At 39.5% G+C, this 17,952-nt stretch overlaps 1 protein-coding gene across 2 annotated transcripts in view; it reads right to left on the reverse strand.

Annotated features, from left to right (window-relative positions):
• Window positions 1-621: 621 nt before the first annotated feature.
• FRMD6 (FERM domain containing 6) overlaps window positions 622-17,952 on the reverse strand; it is a 79,035-nt gene continuing 61,704 nt past the window's right edge. For both annotated transcript variants that reach the window (XM_067735922.1, XM_067735914.1), the window contains exons 8-14: window positions 16,627-16,692; window positions 15,666-15,734; window positions 13,004-13,178; window positions 8,148-8,483; window positions 7,370-7,501; window positions 5,598-5,689; window positions 622-3,624 (exon numbers count right to left, since the gene is read on the reverse strand). In XM_067735922.1, coding sequence (XP_067592023.1) covers window positions 3,340-3,624; window positions 5,598-5,689; window positions 7,370-7,501; window positions 8,148-8,483; window positions 13,004-13,178; window positions 15,666-15,734; window positions 16,627-16,692 — 1,155 coding nt within the window. In that variant the 3' untranslated portion in view covers window positions 622-3,339. The remainder of the gene's footprint in view (window positions 3,625-5,597; window positions 5,690-7,369; window positions 7,502-8,147; window positions 8,484-13,003; window positions 13,179-15,665; window positions 15,735-16,626; window positions 16,693-17,952) is intronic.

A 17,952-nucleotide genomic window follows, 5' to 3' on the forward strand; every position in this document is an offset into this window, starting at 1 on the left:
TTACCTTATTTAATCCCCAACAGTCCTTTGAATTATTCCTGTTTTATACCCGAGAAAGCTGGAGCAAAGACAAGACAATGGATTCTCCTTTAGGAGCAGGGCTCTATACTTTATGTCATGTTGCTCTCACATTTGGTCTTGTGAATGCATGCTTTTAAGTGCAATCACTCATTATTCTGAAATTAGAACCAATATTCCAATAATGTCTGTTGAATGGGTAAAAGTTAAAGTAGCTATTTTATTATTATTAAAATATTATTATATTTTAAGGAGAGTCCTTTCAGCCCCACACTTTGGGACTGAATAGTGGCTGACTGCCACACCCTCTCAGACGGAGCCTCTTGGAGCCTTGGTTCCTTCATCCCTAACTTGAGAAGAAGAATAGTACCTGCCTTATAGGAATACAAGGATTCAATGAGTTAACACATGAGCTTCTAACACACGTGGAGCGGGATGTGGCACATGGCAGGGCTCAGCATCGGCTATTAGCATCATCTCCACAAGGGCCATTTTGCTCAGAATTCTACCAGGTTGTCCTTTAATGTGCTCTATTATAGGAAAGAAGAACAAAAAGAGAACACTCACTCTTGCATAACTGAGAACTCAATTTAAAAAAGGCACTTTAAAGACAAATAAAAAGTAACTTTATTGACTGCTAATCTTACCATGAAATTCCTATAAGAATAATTACAAAATAATGCAGTTTTTTTTTTCACACACTTTTGGTATCACCTTGATATGATGATCCTTTCACAGAAAGGATTATTTACAGTTTATGTAGATATAAAGTTCATTGTTGCAAATACAAATGTAGATGTATGGGGCAATATATACCAAATTGGTATACTGACTAGCAATGGATATTAACAAATGCAGAATAAATAACAGCTTTATACTTCTCCTTTTTTATTTTTAAAACAATTTCCAAATACAAAAATGTAGATATTCAAAATGGATTTTCACATACATATATATAATTCTGCTGCAAACAGTGGATCAAAAAGCAAAAATGTCCTTAGCATGTTTCATTTTTGAAAACCCACAAGACTATTCATAAATGCAATTAGAAAGAGGGTGTGCAAAACCACCAACGATGCTGGAAAAACCCTAAAGACCTGATTCTGTTTGAAGTAGAGAGAAAATAAAGTATAAAGCACTATGTACTTAATTAAATATATTTTTCTTAATGTTTACACAAGAAACACTAGGAGCTAAGGAAATGTACCACATTATGAGCTGGGCTCTTTAGAGTCAAACTTCATCAGGATTTGTCTCTTAAGCATCTGTAAGAAATGGTGGATTATTTAATGACATAAGTAAAATAGTCATTAGATGATCCTTTCATACTTTCATCTTTTTATACAAAGACTGAGATACTTTTATACATTCTGATACCTGAAACTTTGGTTCTTTCAAACATTTCATAAAAGCAAAATCATTTCATGACTATAGAGTGTCATAGAGTTTTTTTCCTTTTAAAGTGTCAAGTTAAGCCAATTTGACCAGGCTTGTGTGTACACACTGCCCTGTCACGTCCACGGCGGGGGCACGCTAGGGACAGTACAGGTGGAGTTTGTTCTCGTTCTCCATGTGTTTATAATACTGACTCCCATCCATGGGGAACACTGCAGGTGCTGCCGTACCCTAAGTCTATTTCTTTGTTACCTGAAAACTTAATTTTGTATAAAAATATGACTGTTTCTTTAGAAAATAATATAGTTTTTTTAATAAAACCTGGTAGATAGAAAAAATGGTATATCAAAATATGGTAAACAAATGTTGTAAAATATGAAATCATTAAAAACATCTCATAGAAAGACATTGTGCTAAAGTACTTTCCTGAAGTGTGAGCAACACTGTTACTGTACATCTAAAGGTTACTAAGTTCAATCTCCTGACTTGGTTTCATTATATATCCTAACAGCAGTGGATATATCCTAACAGCAGTGGACAGCAGTAACTGTCTTAAAAATGGTTCTTTCTTAAACACTAACATTTTCTGTATACTTCAAAATTAATGAAAAAGATATCCTCTGGATCGGTGGTTTTCAATCCTGTTACATACTAGCTCCATCTGGAAACTTTAAAAGAAAAGGCAATTCCACCTGGGTCTCACCGCAAGAGACTGATTTAATTCATCTAAGTTGGGACCCAGACATTGTTATTTTTTTAAAGCTCCCCAGATAATTCTATGATGCAACCAGGGTTGAGAACTATGGCAAAAGACACATGAGAAAACAGTCGTTCTTAACTCTGTATCTATCAACTGATTGTCTGTAGGCATCATTCATTTGATGACATATCCTCTTTACCAAACAAGAAAGACCATGTATATGAGATAGTCATGGGAGCCAAAATGAAAAGTTAGTAAGCTTTAAATACATATAAACACACACAGTCTCATATATTTACATATGTATAACATGTACGTATAGTTAGGGTATTTTGGTTAAGCAGAAACCAGCATGACCATACTTTGCTCTTGATTTAAAAAAAAAAAAATCCACCAAGTACAGACATATTTTAAGACATTTCCATAGTTTTAACAGAAACTGGTTTTGGAAACTCCACAAAATTCATTATGGCATGAACACAACTGATCCTTTACTTGGACAAGGGGCTCAGCTGAGTCCTAGAGCTTTCTGGAAGAGCAGGAGGATGACGTGGCACTGACCAGGTGTGAAGGAGTCACAAGGCATCACGGCATGCATGGTCTTTTGGTTATTGCTTGACTCACATCTTCTTGGCCCTCGGCTGCCCTTCTGGTGGAGGCATCTTTGGCGTGCTGGATTTTGACTGCTTCGTTCGTGTTCACTTTGGTACAGCCCCAGTGGGGTGGCAATGGCTCTGAGTAGGTGACGGTCTCTCTACTAAAAAATGAGAGCCTCTTCTCTCTCTCTTCCCTCCAACCACCGGCATTTCATGACGGAGTGGTAAAAAAATGTACAAGCAAACAAAGGAACCCAACAACATCTTTCACATGATAAAAAAAAAAAAAGTGTTGTTACATGTAACTGAACTGGGAAACAAAACAATGAACAAACACACCACAGTTGGATATTCTGAAGGCTTGGTAACCAGTAAAGCACATTTCCTTCCAAAGGATCAGTGAACTTCTGGGCACTTGTCTTGTGTACATTCTCTGCAGTCCTTTTACTTCTGTGTAATACTTAAAGTGCAACTGTCCCTCAGCTTTTATTTCTGTCGCAAATATTATAAAGAAAGAGCTATGTCTGGGGTGAAGAAAATATGGCACAGTAATAGGTAAAGAAAGAACCCATGGCTTTCACAGCCTCTATCGAACAGCAGGCTGTCTGTACAGCTGCACATAGACGTCCTTTATACAACAAACTCTGGAACTTCATCATGGGTGAGATCCAGAGAAAAGTATTTGCTGGTTCTTTTGACTGGAAAAGCATCTTGGATGTTGACACACTGCTGAGCCAAGCAGCTGCTGCAATAGAGGCCTTCCTCATCTAGTTCATGGCCACACCCAAAGGTATAACTCTGAGCAGTGTCCTGACACAGCCCCGCAATGCGCAAAAAGTCTTTCTGATACAGTCTGATGTCATCGAGGCTCAAGCTATGTCGATCGGTGGAAGTCTTTGGCTTTCGACATATAGTCTACAAGACAAGAGAAGGTTGAAACAACTTTAAGAGCATAGACTAAAGCGAAAGTTTAGCACTATTTGCCTTGTACAGACAGAAGCTGCAAAATCATAAAAGGTTAAGGAATCCTTATATGTTAGGACGTGGTTTCCAGTCTGTGGTTTGTGGGCCCTGAGGCCCTGTGGAGCAAAACGTCACTACCACCACCACCAAATAATAGCAGCTAGCATTTACTGAGCCCTTATTGTGTGCTAGACCCTAGAATTCGTTTAATCTTCCCATCAGTCTGTGAGCTATTATTCTCCCCCCTCTACAGATGCATAACCCAAGGCACAGGGAAGTCAGTGCAATGTGAATCCAACTGTCTCTAGCATCTCAGAAATCAAGCAGTTATCTTAAAATCAGGTTGCAGAGGTAAAGATACTGTTTCTCGGTTTTTCCATGAGGATATGGCAATTCAGCACGGCAACACTCTCATGCTGAGGTCTGTTATTCTTTTAATAAGAAATGGGAAAACAAACCAATTATTACTCAAGAAACACAGTTTAAAAAACTATTTTTTCAAAAGCCACAATTCTTGGGTAGAAAAATAACACGAAGCGCTCTTGGTATAGCAAGTTGGGAGACGGCCCCAGGATAAAGAGGTGGGCTCCCGAACACTGCAAGAGGTCACACTCTGACAAATGCTCCACACAGCAGGTAGCAGACTTTTAGAACTCATTATCCCAAGAGGTGGTTCCAGCTGAAAATATAAGTAGGTTAAAAAATGGTTCCAATAATTACATGAATGGAAGATCCTTAATGGTTACTTAATGAAAAGAGGCATTATAGTTCTAATCTACTTTTGCGGCTGAAACCACAAAGGCCAGCCTTGTTAGAATAAGATATCATTTTTGCTGGAGGAAAAAGTAACAGGAAGAAAGAACAGAGCCTGAGCTCAACAACATTTTCTTGGAAGGGTCAGGTCCGAGAGCCTCCTGAAGATGACGATCCTTGTACTGACGTCTTCTGAGGCTCCACCGAAATTTCACATAGAATTCATCAGGTCATCGCCACAAAGCATCAAGGCAGGCACACGAATGCTCTTCCCATCTGGTAGATGTGGAAGCTGATCCTTCGCTGTGCCCCACAAACGTTCATGTACAGTAAGAGCTAACGCTGACTGGCAGGGCTGGGGTGCAAACCCAGTTAGTTTGACCCTATAGCTTGTAGTCCTAATCATCATGCTACATGTGCTGCAATAAATATCACTCACTGGAGTTTCCAGAAGAATATTTAATAAAATGTCACGTTCACATTATGGTTACTTAAATGGAAAAGAAAAAAAGGACAAATGAGAAAAAAGGGAAGAAAGAGAGAAAAATATAGGAGGCAAAGATTGCCAGAATGCAAGAGAAAGAAAGAAAAGAGGAACACACGTAGAAGGAAAAAAACAAAAGAGAGCATCCAAGTGCTTCCCTGGAGACAGAGGTGAATATCAGCAGTAGATTATATCTAAATGCTGCAATGGTGTATTTTAATTTATCTATATCTTCTGATAGTTTAATAGTTTAACCAGTGATCATGGGTTATCAAATGCTCTAGCTTAGCATAGTTTGATTCAATCTGAATGGAATAATTAGAGTGTGGAAACATTTCTACCGCAACACACCTGACGAGAAAATTACTCTCCCAGTTGTTGAGATCAACACACACACACATACACACACCAGAATTAACCTGAAGCCTGAAGACTAGAGGCTTCCCACCCACATAAAGTATGAAACAAAGTACATAGTTCATCCAAATAAAAACCCAACTCAAAGATAAACAGAACTAGAAAATAAATGGACATAAATTCAGACTAAAACTAGAATGCATGTATCTACTAGGAATCATTTCATTAAGGTTTTAAATTTTTGCTCATTTATGTAATTATAAATGTAAGTTCCTATTTAAAATTTTCTATACCTTCAGCTGCTGATTTAAAATTTCAATCCCTTCCATACCTGTGGGAGAGAATCAGAACTCTGGCCTCGAAGTTTGACCACCGTCTCTGAGGAGCTGGAGGTGGAAGAACCAATTTCTTTCACAATCAACCCTAAAGTGAAACGCAGAGGAAAACGAGTGAAGACTTCAAATTATTCATCCCTCTTGCCACTCATCTGACATATACTGCTACCAAGAAGGAAAGGGCAACTATTAACCACTGCCCACACATCTCACTGTGGCCCTTTGGTGGCAGATGACCAGGGGGGATCACATTCTCTCCTTGTGCTGCAGTGAATAGGAGGAGTGGGATACATGTGGGGTTAGAGCACAGGACGGAGGTTAGAAACTGCATTTCCTAAAATAAACTTTTAATTAAGCTATTTATGATGCAGTTAGGAATGAACACAAAGGCTGAAGGTACAAAGCAATCTCTTTACTGTATCTCCTAAAGCTCCCCCCACTCTCCACACAACACTGACTTTGAATTTAACCTGGACACAGCCTCTAGGTCTGGCTCTACTTAGACAAGCAGTGGGTAAGTGCAGGGCTCGGGCCTCCTCTGGAGTCACACAGATCTGGGTGGGAACTGGGTTCAGGTAAGTTAAGGAGCTGTGTGTCCTGGCCAGTGTCTGTGTGTCCTTGTGTCTGTCTGCACCTCTTATAAATGGCGCTGAGCCTAGCACCCATCTGACTAAAGAGCAAACGCCCACAAAGGGCTAGGTCCAGGACCAGCATATGGAACACACTGTGTTCCGGAGGCTCCTCTTGGCCAGCGGGAACACCGTGGCACAGGCCTCCTGCAGCAGATGCCACCGGTGAGACACCAAAATGGGAGGCCACGGTGAGAAGTCAGTTCTGGGGCTCTGAGGTCAACAGAGCTCCTCATCGCCCCAGTGCTCGGGGAACCTGATAATTCAGAAACAGAAATCCAGGGGCTGACACTTCCCTAAGTGACTGTGGCATGGGAAAAAAGCACCCAGGAAAAATGTTTCAGAAGGTAAAATTGTCAATGCGAACTGGAGATGTAAGTAAAAACCACTCATATTTTTCTTGCAAACAGATGGAGCAAGTGAATAGGTCAGGCCCCAGAGCCCTAAGGCTAAATGGCTTAAGTACATTTCTACCTGATAAAAAAAGAACCTTGAGTAAGTAATGTGATTGTTATTCAGCCACTGCTAGTAACCTACAGAAATGACTTTTTGTATTCTATCTCTTTAGAAGGGTCTCATAATAATTCAGTGTCTAGAATGTATTGTTTGATGATTAGTTCAATTAAAAAATGATATATGTACATTCTTGGTTTACATGTAGACAGTTTAAATTATTCTCAGATGACACTCATGTTTTGGGGGTTGGTACAACCCTTTTCTGCCTATAAATAATTTGCTCCAAAACCCAGAACCAGCACTAGAAAACTCAGTATCAAGCCTGGTGCTCAGAACACTGAACAGACTCCTGCCAAACTTCCACAAGAATGAAGGACAGAGCAGTACACTACGTCACTACTCAATCTTAGCTCCATGTTTTTAAAACAATGGGCTCAAATTGTAGAGATTTTGGCAAACTGGGATGATGCAAAGAAGAAAATAAAAACATCCATAACCCCATCATCCAGAGAAAAGGCTATTAATATTTTATGTATATTTTGTCACATACATGTAAACATTTTTATAATTTGAGATCGTACTATCTAAACAATTTGTACTGTTTTTCTTACCTAGGTTTCTTACATTATTAAGTATCCTCTGAACCCACTAGCTAAGGAGAGGACCTTCCCGAGGGAGCTCACCAGAGTGTCCATTCAGCTTCCGAGACAGGAGCATGTCCTCTGTGATGTAGATGCACATGTCTGGGCTGACTTCCAGGGACTCTTCATTCATCCTCTCCAGGTCCCTGGGGTCGTCAACCAACATCTCTATTTCTGACAAAGAAAGAAAAGACATTTAGTGACCTAAGGGGAAATGGCCACTGAAATTCATAGCCACACCTTGAGGGAGGTTATTTAATTATTCATATTTAAAAATAAATCTGCTAATGAGACTCCACAACAGGAAACTCTAGCGACAACTCTCAACTAGATGCTGCTTCTCTTCTCCACAGGACTGCTGTGTTACCTACAAGTCTGCTAATGCCATGATTTGACTGTCAACAAGGACAGAATGAGTAGTGCATGAAGCTCCCCATCACCCATGGCTGCCTTCTCTCAGAGCATTTAGCAACTTGATTTGATATCCACGTGAATTCTATAGTAAGCACACGTATGTTCTGCAGTTTCCCTTAATGGAATCAGTGTATCTTTTCCCCAAACCTGAATGCTACAGCAATTATTTGAAACAGAAAAATAAAAAAGATGCACACAAGTACTAAGTTTGGCTGATACAGGCTATAGGTCTGATCGTATCTTATGCCTTAACACAGGTTTAAGCAGCCAAATGCTGTTTCTTTCTTCTCTATTACTACATCAATTCTACAGAAACAATAATGCGAAAAAACTGGAAGAGAAAAAGCAGAGCATCCCAGACGACAGGTCAGCACTGTTAGCTCGGAGGGCCTGGGGGGCAGGTTACCATCGTCCTGCAAATCCTCCTCCAGCCGGTCCTTGCCGCCACTCTCCACCCCGGAGGTGTGGGAGCTGCCGTGGCTGGTCATGGAGCTGCAGGTTTTCAGCTTGCGGTGGATGGCGCTGCCGGGGTAGGCATCTTCGGGGCCCGCGTCCCGGACCTTGGTGTCAGCCTCGATGCCCGAGGTGTGAGAGCTGCTGTGGCTGGCGGTGGAGTGACGGGACAGGCGCTTATGCTTCATGCTGCCCGCGCTGCTCCCGCTGGCCCGGGACCGCTTCTCCAGCTGGTCCATGTCGAGGTCCAGGTTGTCGCTGATGTAAGATTCCCGGTACTGCTTCTTCTCTGTGTGGTGAGGAAGACAGCTCGTCATTATATTCAACCAAGGCAGAAGGAACAGCTGATTAGCGGGGGTCAAGCCGAGAACAAGTACAATTTCACATTCAGAAGTGAGTGAGTGGAAAGTGCTCATAATTCTGATAGGAGCTCAATTTAAGAAGACTGCAAAATGAACAAAAACCAGTACCACAGATATGAGGCGAGTATTTAACTACTCAAAGAGTTTTAAAGCTTCAAACACCATAGAAGAATGCTACTCAAAGTGTAAGATGGCAGATCACTTCTTGTCTGCAAACTGTTATTGGTCCACAGTGGAATAAGTTCAGGAATTGAGAATAAACATTTAGAAACTTTTAGAGTGATCTGACATTGCCAGGACATCCACGAATGTGATTTTGAGCTTTGCAAAAGTATCGGTCCACAGTGGATTGGAAGTTTTTAAAAATCTGGTCCTTCCCCACAGATAATTTCAAAAGAACTGCTACAGAAACAGTTCAATAAATCTACTTATGCTAATTGCCTTTCATTTGATGTGTTCATCTGTTCAATTTGGGCCATTGTTAGCTTAGCTCTAGCTGTTGAAGACAATTTAAAATAAAATTATTCTTCTGAGAATTCCTTTCAAAAAATTCTAGAATTTAGATTTTCATGGATGAAGATTGCTTTTCTGCATTTAGGCTGAATCAGTGAGGTTTTACCATCTATTAAGAACACAGAGTAATCACTACTGGTTTGATAATTTATACTCATGTAGCCTCTGATTGATAAAACTGTTCTTTGATTTAACATGTCAGTACACCTCTTTAACGTAGCAAAGACACAATATTGGAAAGTCCCTTTTATCGAATGCTAAACTAACCATTACATAAAGGCACAAAGTTATAACTGAGCTACAGGTGTACAACTGATAGAAACTGTGCTTCAAGTCAGAAATTTAAAACCAAGAAATAGTTAAACTGCCTTGTATCTTTAATACTGATGAGAAATAACACATTAGAACAATGTTAAAAATGGAGAGTGCATTTGGGGAATGTTAAATTGATATTATTTCAGAAACTGCTGACTATTAGACTAATTGGGTTCTCAAGGGCCTGTTAATGGATTTAATTGTATTGTGTCTTGGTTAAGTAAAAATACTTGCACTCTTGATGTTTGTTTGAATCCAGCTCTGAAGTATAATCACCACAGGCTTCCCCAGAGAGGGAATGAACATCAGCAGGAAGAGAAAATATGCATTCCAGGATGCAAAATGGAAAAAATGCTTGGAGAAGGCTGTGTATACATTTCTGGGCTTCAGCCCTTTCATGTCAATTCTAAGGAATCGAGCTGAAACACACAAAGGTGAGTGTGTGTAGCCACACAGAGGCAGACTGGAACCAGACATCAGAGCCTAACACACACCATCACTGCAACAAAAGTACATCCATCTACAGCCCATTTTTTAGGGTTAGACTGGGTTCTAATGATTTCCTATTTTCTGAAGGCAACAGGAGTTAAGATGAAGATGAAGAACTAAAGGGGTTTGCAAAATTCTCATACTTTCTATTCACTGTAGTTTCAATACAATAGCCATGCTGCCCTTGGAAGGGTGGAAAGTGAAGAGAAAAAGTAAAAATAAAAAGTCCTATATGGTGTTCGAGTTCTAAGACAATTGAGAATTGTGGATCTAATAATTTAAAAGCTTTTCTGTCTCTTTACAAATAGCCCTTTTACTCCCAAATTTCTTGTAGATTTGGAATCAACTACAGTTATTCTATACTCATAAGCATAGTCACTAGAAGACAAGCACTTTGCCAACTTGTTTTCTATCTAATAGGAGCCTAGCATGAATTACTTCCTGTCAATGTGTCAGCGCAGCCTTGGTGTTCCGTGTGCTGGCTTCTATTCCTGTCATTGTGCTTTATCTCTTAGACCCTCTGCAAACATTTAAGAAGCTTCATACCAATCGGTTACAAAATGAGGGAAACGCTGAAATAATTCTGAAATTTATTCTAAGAGATGCAAAATGCAACCTCTCACCCCCTAGTAATCACTGGTGTCAACAGGGCAAATCATCAATGTGTCAGTGTTCTATTTATTCCCTCTACTGTAAAAGCCCACAGACCACCAAGTTTTTCATATGTTATTTTGTAATATAATGCAGTCAATGTGCCCTCTTGACACAGACCTAAGAATAAGCCCTAGCTATTGAATAAAGTTGAGGTGAAAAAAATTTTTAAAGACAGAAAGCATTTTTTATCCATCTGTTCTAAATACCGTAAGATTCTTGTGATCATTTTTACTATAAAATGAGAAAATAGTGTTTCAGACAAGGTGACTCTAGATGAAATTTAATTAAGAAAAATATAGATTCTTTTCATGCTGTGATTTTTGGCTAATGTTAATAGCTTTTTTTGTTTAAAATGATGGAGTCCTTAAGTGTGGGTGAGATAAATGGATTCAGGCCAAGGTAAGTCCAAAGAAACTGTTTCAGGTTTTCTTCAGATCTGGAGGGATTTCTAAGCAGAGAAAACTAAAGATGTAAAGGAAAAAAAGCCATCCCCGCAAAATCTATCTATATGTATCCACGTAAAAGATCCAATCTGCACCTTTATCATTCCCTCACTGCCCCTACTCACATAAGCTCCCAAATGCACTTGGTGCTATGCTTGATAACAGACAAAGCCCTCCCCTCTTAACTTGACATTCTATGTAATTTTGCTTTAGAATCTGTAGGCGACGTCCGTTAATTCTTTCAAGCTCTAAGGGGCTCCCGTTAAGGTCACCTAAACAAGAATTTACTAAAATGCTGCTGGCAGAGAGCTGCAGGAATAAGTGAATTTCACAAGGTGCCAAGTTGGCCATTTAGGAATGAAGCCAACTTGGCAAAATGATGGGCTCTGAACCTAAGTTACCTATTCTCACAAGCTTCCTTGGAGCTTCTGTCCTGTTTAAATTCCTAATCTTCATATCAGCGTCAGAGAGATATATGCATTTATTATACTGATGAGTCATCATGGGAAAGAACTGGCAGTCTAGCAGCAGGGGAAGCCAATACACTTGACAGTGAGACCAATTCTCTCTGAAGACAGATGCAGTTTGGTGGCAGACAGTGGAAAATGATTCACATTCCAACTGCTACTTAAATTACAATGGCTTCTCCAAACTGGGTCTCATTTAAATTGACAGACAGCTTTTGAGAGAAATCAATCAGATGCAAACCTCTATAAGGTTTTTGTTCGTTAAGAGAGAAAATGGTACAGATGAACCTGTCTGCAAGGCACAAATAGAGACACAGATGTAGAGAAACATATGGACCCCAAGGGGGGGGAAAAGGGGGGTGGGATGAACTGGGAGATTAGGATTGACATATATACAGGAATATGTATAAAGCAGATAACTAATGAGAACCTGCTGTATAGCACAGGGAACTCTACTCAATGCTCTGTGGTGACCTAAACGGGAAATCCAAAAGAGGGGATATGTGTATACACATAGCTGATTCACTTCGCTGTACAGCAGAAACTAACACAACATTGTTAAGCAACTATACCCCAATTAGGAAAAAAAAGAGGACAGGGACTTGTCTCACTTCTTTAAGAAAAGTGAGGTCTGAGAGGACGAAATCTGTTTCCGATATGGACCTAAAATATGAATCTGCATCCTAATATTCATGCAAATACCCCAAATAGAATCCAATCGAATTACCAAGAATTACTACAAAATGAGTTTGCAAAAAAGTCGAAGACATTAAAAAACCAAATATGCAAAGTAGCATTTTTGGGGATTAGAAGCTGGAGTGTGCCGAACAGGGTAACCACAGGAGATAAAGAGTTAACCATTAGGTTAATACTGTGAAGTTGAAGTCTGCTGCTAGAAGCCCCCATCCCCGTCTTCCTCTCTTCACCATGACTTGACCCCACTTTCAGGGCCTGGAACTCTGAAGCCCCAAAGGCACTGCTCTATTCTGTGTCTCAGCAAAGCTCCCACAGGACTGGCTGACAAGATCCTCAATTGTAAACTTCTCTCTCCTTTGTTTGTCTTTCTTGCTCAGCCAGACACGGGGCCTCCTAGCAGTCAACAAGAGGCTGGAGACATTCTGTGACCCACCTTTATTGTCACTCTAACCTAAGGAATAATCACACTGGAAGGAATTCCAGATAGCCTGTGGATAACAGCACCAAGGTGGATCAGTGTATAAACAAAGCTCTGAGATGCAGATAAAAGCTGATATGCACAGAAACCCTGGCCTGCACCTTCATGTGGTGGCTTTCTGCAAGAATTCTCAAGCCAAGTGTGGGGAAACCTTACAGAGACTGTTCTCGAAGGTAGCTAAATGGCAGGGATAATCTCGGATATGCTGACTAGCACTGTGGGCCTTCTGGGACAGTGCTGAGATGAAACAGGAATGCTGCTGGGCATCTGGAGACGCCGGTCCCCAGGTCCCACTCTTCACAAGACTAAAGCCCCAGTTCTTGGCAGCTGTAGGGTACGGGGCCCTGGGTGGCAAAAGCACCATCTGCTTCCCGCCCGAGACCCTGCAGGACCTTCGTTTTCCTCCAGCTTCCGGATGTGGCGCAGGACAGGCTGCAGGTTCATGTAGAGGCGGTGGCTGTTACTCAGGAGCTGCAGAAGGTGTCTGGAGCGCATGGGGCACCCTGTGTAGTAGATGAGCTTCCTGGCTGAGGGCAAGCCATCTGGCAAAATCTCAAACTTCTTCCCCTGTGGGGGGAAGGCATGAATCAGATCAGGAAGAAAAGTATCCGATGTGCCAAGCTCCCCTTCATTTTCTAGTCAGTAAGGAAAACTACAGACTCAGAAATAAATGTATAAAGCTCCATCCAAAATTCCCGGAGGATAAATGACTGTTTTCCCTTTCAAAAACGTCACAGGACAGAGGATTACCAAAAATTCAGGGAAGTGCCTAGCCAGGGTCTTCTGGTTCCATCTTTGGTTTCTCTGGCTGGCCAGGCCATTTACATAATGGAGAAGAGAAGGGCCCATCACAAAAGCATCCTTAAATGTAATCCCAACACCCTAACTCAGTAAACAAGACAACAAATTCTAGAAGCGTAATGCATTCAAATATCTGTTGAACACTTACAATGTACCAAACACTTTGCTAGGCCCTGAGAAAATAACAGCGCAGAGGACAAAGTCCCTACCCCTATGTCACTACATTCTGGTGGGAGAGATGGTAAATAAACACATAAAATAATTGCAGCTTATGATAAATTCTGGTAAGGAAATAAAGGAGTTATGATAGTGAACAATAAAGGATATCTATTTAGGGTTTAGAAAAAATGAAAAACTCTCTAGTTGGATAAAAGAGGGAGCTGGAAGCCGGAAGGACAGTTAGAGGGATGAGACAGGAAGGAGAAATAAGAGATGGAAGTAGCGTAAGTATCTTTCTGTCAGTAGAGGAATCTCATTCACTAGGTTTGGGATCATTCACATAAAGTTCTAAGTTGAGGGCAAGGGTTTGGAAAAGTTCCTTACAGTTATGGAATGTTACTGACTCCTTTAACTTTCCTGACAATGAATAGGGCAGCAGGACTACAGAAAGGAATATTCCAGGCACAGTGATTCTCAGCTGGAGAGGAGAGATAAAACAAAGAGGGAGGCATATTCTAACTACACACTTAAAGTCAGTGCAAAGCAATATGGGTTTGTGTAACTCAGACATGGATGGAATTTACCTCTCGACTTCCCATTTTAAAAGGAACCAACATTGGATGTCAATGCTAGAATGCTTATAACTTACACTTAATGAGCACTAAGCATGTATTAACTCACTTAATCCTCACAAGTCTATGGGGTGGGGGGCGGGGACAGTCAATTATCCCCATTTTGGAATGAAGAAACCAAGGCACAGAGGTGTTAAGTGATTTGCCCAGGGTCACACAACCAGGCAGGGCTGGGCTGGCTGCAAGAAGAATCATCTGGGAAGTTTGCCAAAATAGATTCCTGGTCTCCACCCCAGACCAACTGAATCAAAAATCTCTTAGGTGAGGATGATGAGGCCCAGAAATCTAAATAAGCTCCTCAGATGCGAGTGATGCACAACTAGATTCAGGAACCACTGGGTGCAGGACCCTTAAGGAATTCAATTTCTATAAATGTATTTTATTACTTCTTAATTGGGGACATGAAGGGGGCAAGTGGGGTAATAATTTGCTCATTTATAAATAGCTCCACTCCTTTCCCAAAGAGCTTGAACGAGAAAGAGCCAGTGAGTAGGAGGCAGGTCAGGCCCCATTTAATGTATGAGTGAAGTGAAATCAGATTGGACTGTGCCCAATGTAAAGTCAGAAACAGGTCTTTTAACTCCCAGGGCAGTGTGGAGTCAGTGCCCAAATGCTATCTGGCAACAGAGCCCTTTATTTATATAGGCCATCTTCCTGATGGAAAGAAAGAAGCACATGTGTCCTAATCCTTATCTTCCTCCTTTCTTTGTGTATTTTTTCCAATAATTTCTGAACAAAGCGAAATTATGAATTTTAACGACCACTAGAAGTACATATAATTAACTGTAATTCTTTGAACCCTCGCCCAAATGGATACAGCTGACAAAACAGTGAAACAGCTGGGAAAAATCAAGAATTTGCTCCAACAAAAGAAAGTGTATCATTCTCAATAATCTAAAAGTAAAAGTACTTTTCCTGTTAAGAATTGCAGTCCTTTCTTTATAATGATGAGTTTCAACAGACAGATATTAATAGAAACATCTTTTTATATCACTCTTTATTCTTTGCTCAAGAGAAGTTAACTTCCACAAGAAATGGCCAACCCCCATGCTAAGAGTAATTTACCCTCTGATTACAGCTTTCTGTTTTCTAATCCCTCTGCTGTACATTTTTAAAAACAATTCTGTTTGATGAATTCATCTTGAACTTTTCCCCATCACATTTCTTCTGAAACTAGAATAACTTAGGGTAGAGTGGTGGGGACCATATACACAAATTAAAATTAGTAATTTCTTTTGCTATAAGACTCTGTGTTTTAGGTTCACTACTGAAAAGTGGCAAGGATTATAATTATACCACATGCATAAGAATATAAGACAGCTAACTATTTTCATCTTCAATTTTGAGAAAATATCAAGTTTTGTGCCTGAAACAATATTTTGTTTAAAAAAACAAACAAAAAACAATACAAGTCCACAAAAACAAAAAACTGAGTATTTTAAGTCAGTTATTTTAAACTCACCACAAACACCAACTTTCCAACATTGGTCCAAGGGAAATCATAAAGTAATTGTTTCTCTTCATCTAAATTCTGTGGAAAGAATTATAAGAGTTACTTATAACTCTTACAAGTAATGCACAGAGAGCTACTGAGGAAACTGACAGATATTCTAAAATAGCTCTAACTTCTTTCCCAGAAAACTAAAATACAGTAATTAACATCTGAAAGAGGTCCCCAACTCTCTTTGGAGATATGCAGACAGTAATTAAAAGAGGAGTGATACAATTCTGTCGCTTTTGGTTCCTGAGTGACTGTGTTAACCTGCCCTTTTAAGGCAATCTTTTCCCTTCTGGCCTATCCCTAAATTTAAATAAAAAGTCCAGAAGACTCAGGCATTCAAGAGATGAGATAAGGCACTCAGACTTTCATAACTGGATATTTTGCCTATATCGAAGATAAGGCATCCTTATATTCTCCCAGGTCTCACAGAGGGAGGCATCTCTCTCCCTTGTTTATGGCTGTAGCATAAAACCATCCCACTTGTAAAAGGATGATGGTAACTACTTACTCAAGGGACACGTTTTATCAAAAAATTGTAACGGAAATTGAAATGTCTGGTCAGTCACTGTATTAAAAAGTCATTTTTCTTTCCACAGTTATAGATGCACCAGATGATAAAAAAGAATATTAAAAATTAATGACACACAAAGAAAAATGTCTGGATATTAATGATCTGTGAGTGATGAACTGTGGCCAATCTTTGGTTTGTTGTTTTCTGTTCTAGAGGACTTATTAGTGTCAAGGATCAGACTGCTTCACTTCGACTATCCCACCTTATCTACATCTGTGCTAGACAAATAGGAAGTAATGACCAATCAATGGCTGGAAATGGACCAGTGAACCTATCACAGGACCAGGCAGGCACACTGCCAGAGTAAGACATAGTGGATGCCATTTGACACTTTATTTCTCATTAACTAACCTGAAAAATCTGTATTCCCCGCATGGTCAATCCAAGGGTCAGAGAAGCTTCAATTTCCCTTTTATCCTATAGGAATAAAATTGTATGAAAAAGTATATTTTTCTTCTATAATGAACAATTCAGCACCAAAGAAAAGAACCAAAGATAAATTTCAGGATTAGAAAGCTTTTGACTTAAAATAACTTTGCTTGTCTTTCTGCATTCCTTGTTTTCTATAAGATTTAAGAAAATCATGGGCACATATTAAATCAGTAATGGTATTTTCTACTTTCTAAATCCCTGCGATTTCAAAGTTTTAGTGTTTTTACTATATTATATACACTTTCATATCTGACAATATTCTAAATATTTGTGTTACTGAGAACTCCAGTAAGACTATTTTGCTGCTTTTACATCATTTCTTTAATCTTCTCTCTTATGCTTAATCTTTTTTCAGAAGTTAGAATCTTGAATATAAGGTCATAGTTATATTCTGAGATGTACTAGACTTTATATGTTTAAAACTGGTTAAATCTCCCAACTCTGAAAACAAAGTCAGAGGCAAGCCTGAATAGTTAATGCCCTTTCATGAAGATAGCTAATAAAGTTATAAAAGCTTTACATTCAGTTAGTCTTGAAAGAAAATACTTATGTTTAAGAAGTTCAATTATCACTTGCCAATATGATATACATTCTACCAGCTAAACCATAAAAAAAAAAAACTACTACAACAAGTATAAGGGAAAAAATTGTACAATTAAGAATGTATTCTGAACTTGGCCACATCTTCTAAGTGCTCATCTGTAACAAGTGGATATAAGGTGTAAAGTTCAAACTAGAAAACAAAATTGCTGAGTAACTAAAATATTTTCATTATGAGATTTCTCAATAAAAACAATAAATGAGTACATGCAGATCTTTATTACATTTACTGCCAGTTTTTGCATGATCATGGAAAGGAATATTTTTAGAAAATGCATCCTTACCTGGCATAGTAGAGAGAAGCCACAGCCTATTTTCACTATTGGGGCTTTTTTTTTCCCATTAATACTCTTTACATCAAGAAAGGCACACACAGTACAGGTTTAACAGGAGAAACAAATCCATCACTATGAGCTTAGGCCAATTTCCCTTTCAAGGCTGTTCTGATTGCTTCCTGAAATAAGATTGTGCTCATAAAAATGCTGGTAGTGCGTGTATGAGGTGCATATTACTGGGAAAGAGGCACAGAGGTTTTTGTTGTTGTTCTTGTTGTTTTAAGTTTCCTGTCTTCTGTCTCCATTTTATTAACAGGACTTAAATGAAGCAGTTTTAATGGCGGCCACGTGATTTCTTTAAAGAATGAAA

The sequence above is a fragment of the Pseudorca crassidens genome, chromosome 1 (assembly GCF_039906515.1).
Source record: "Pseudorca crassidens isolate mPseCra1 chromosome 1, mPseCra1.hap1, whole genome shotgun sequence".
NCBI lineage: Eukaryota > Metazoa > Chordata > Mammalia > Artiodactyla > Delphinidae > Pseudorca > Pseudorca crassidens.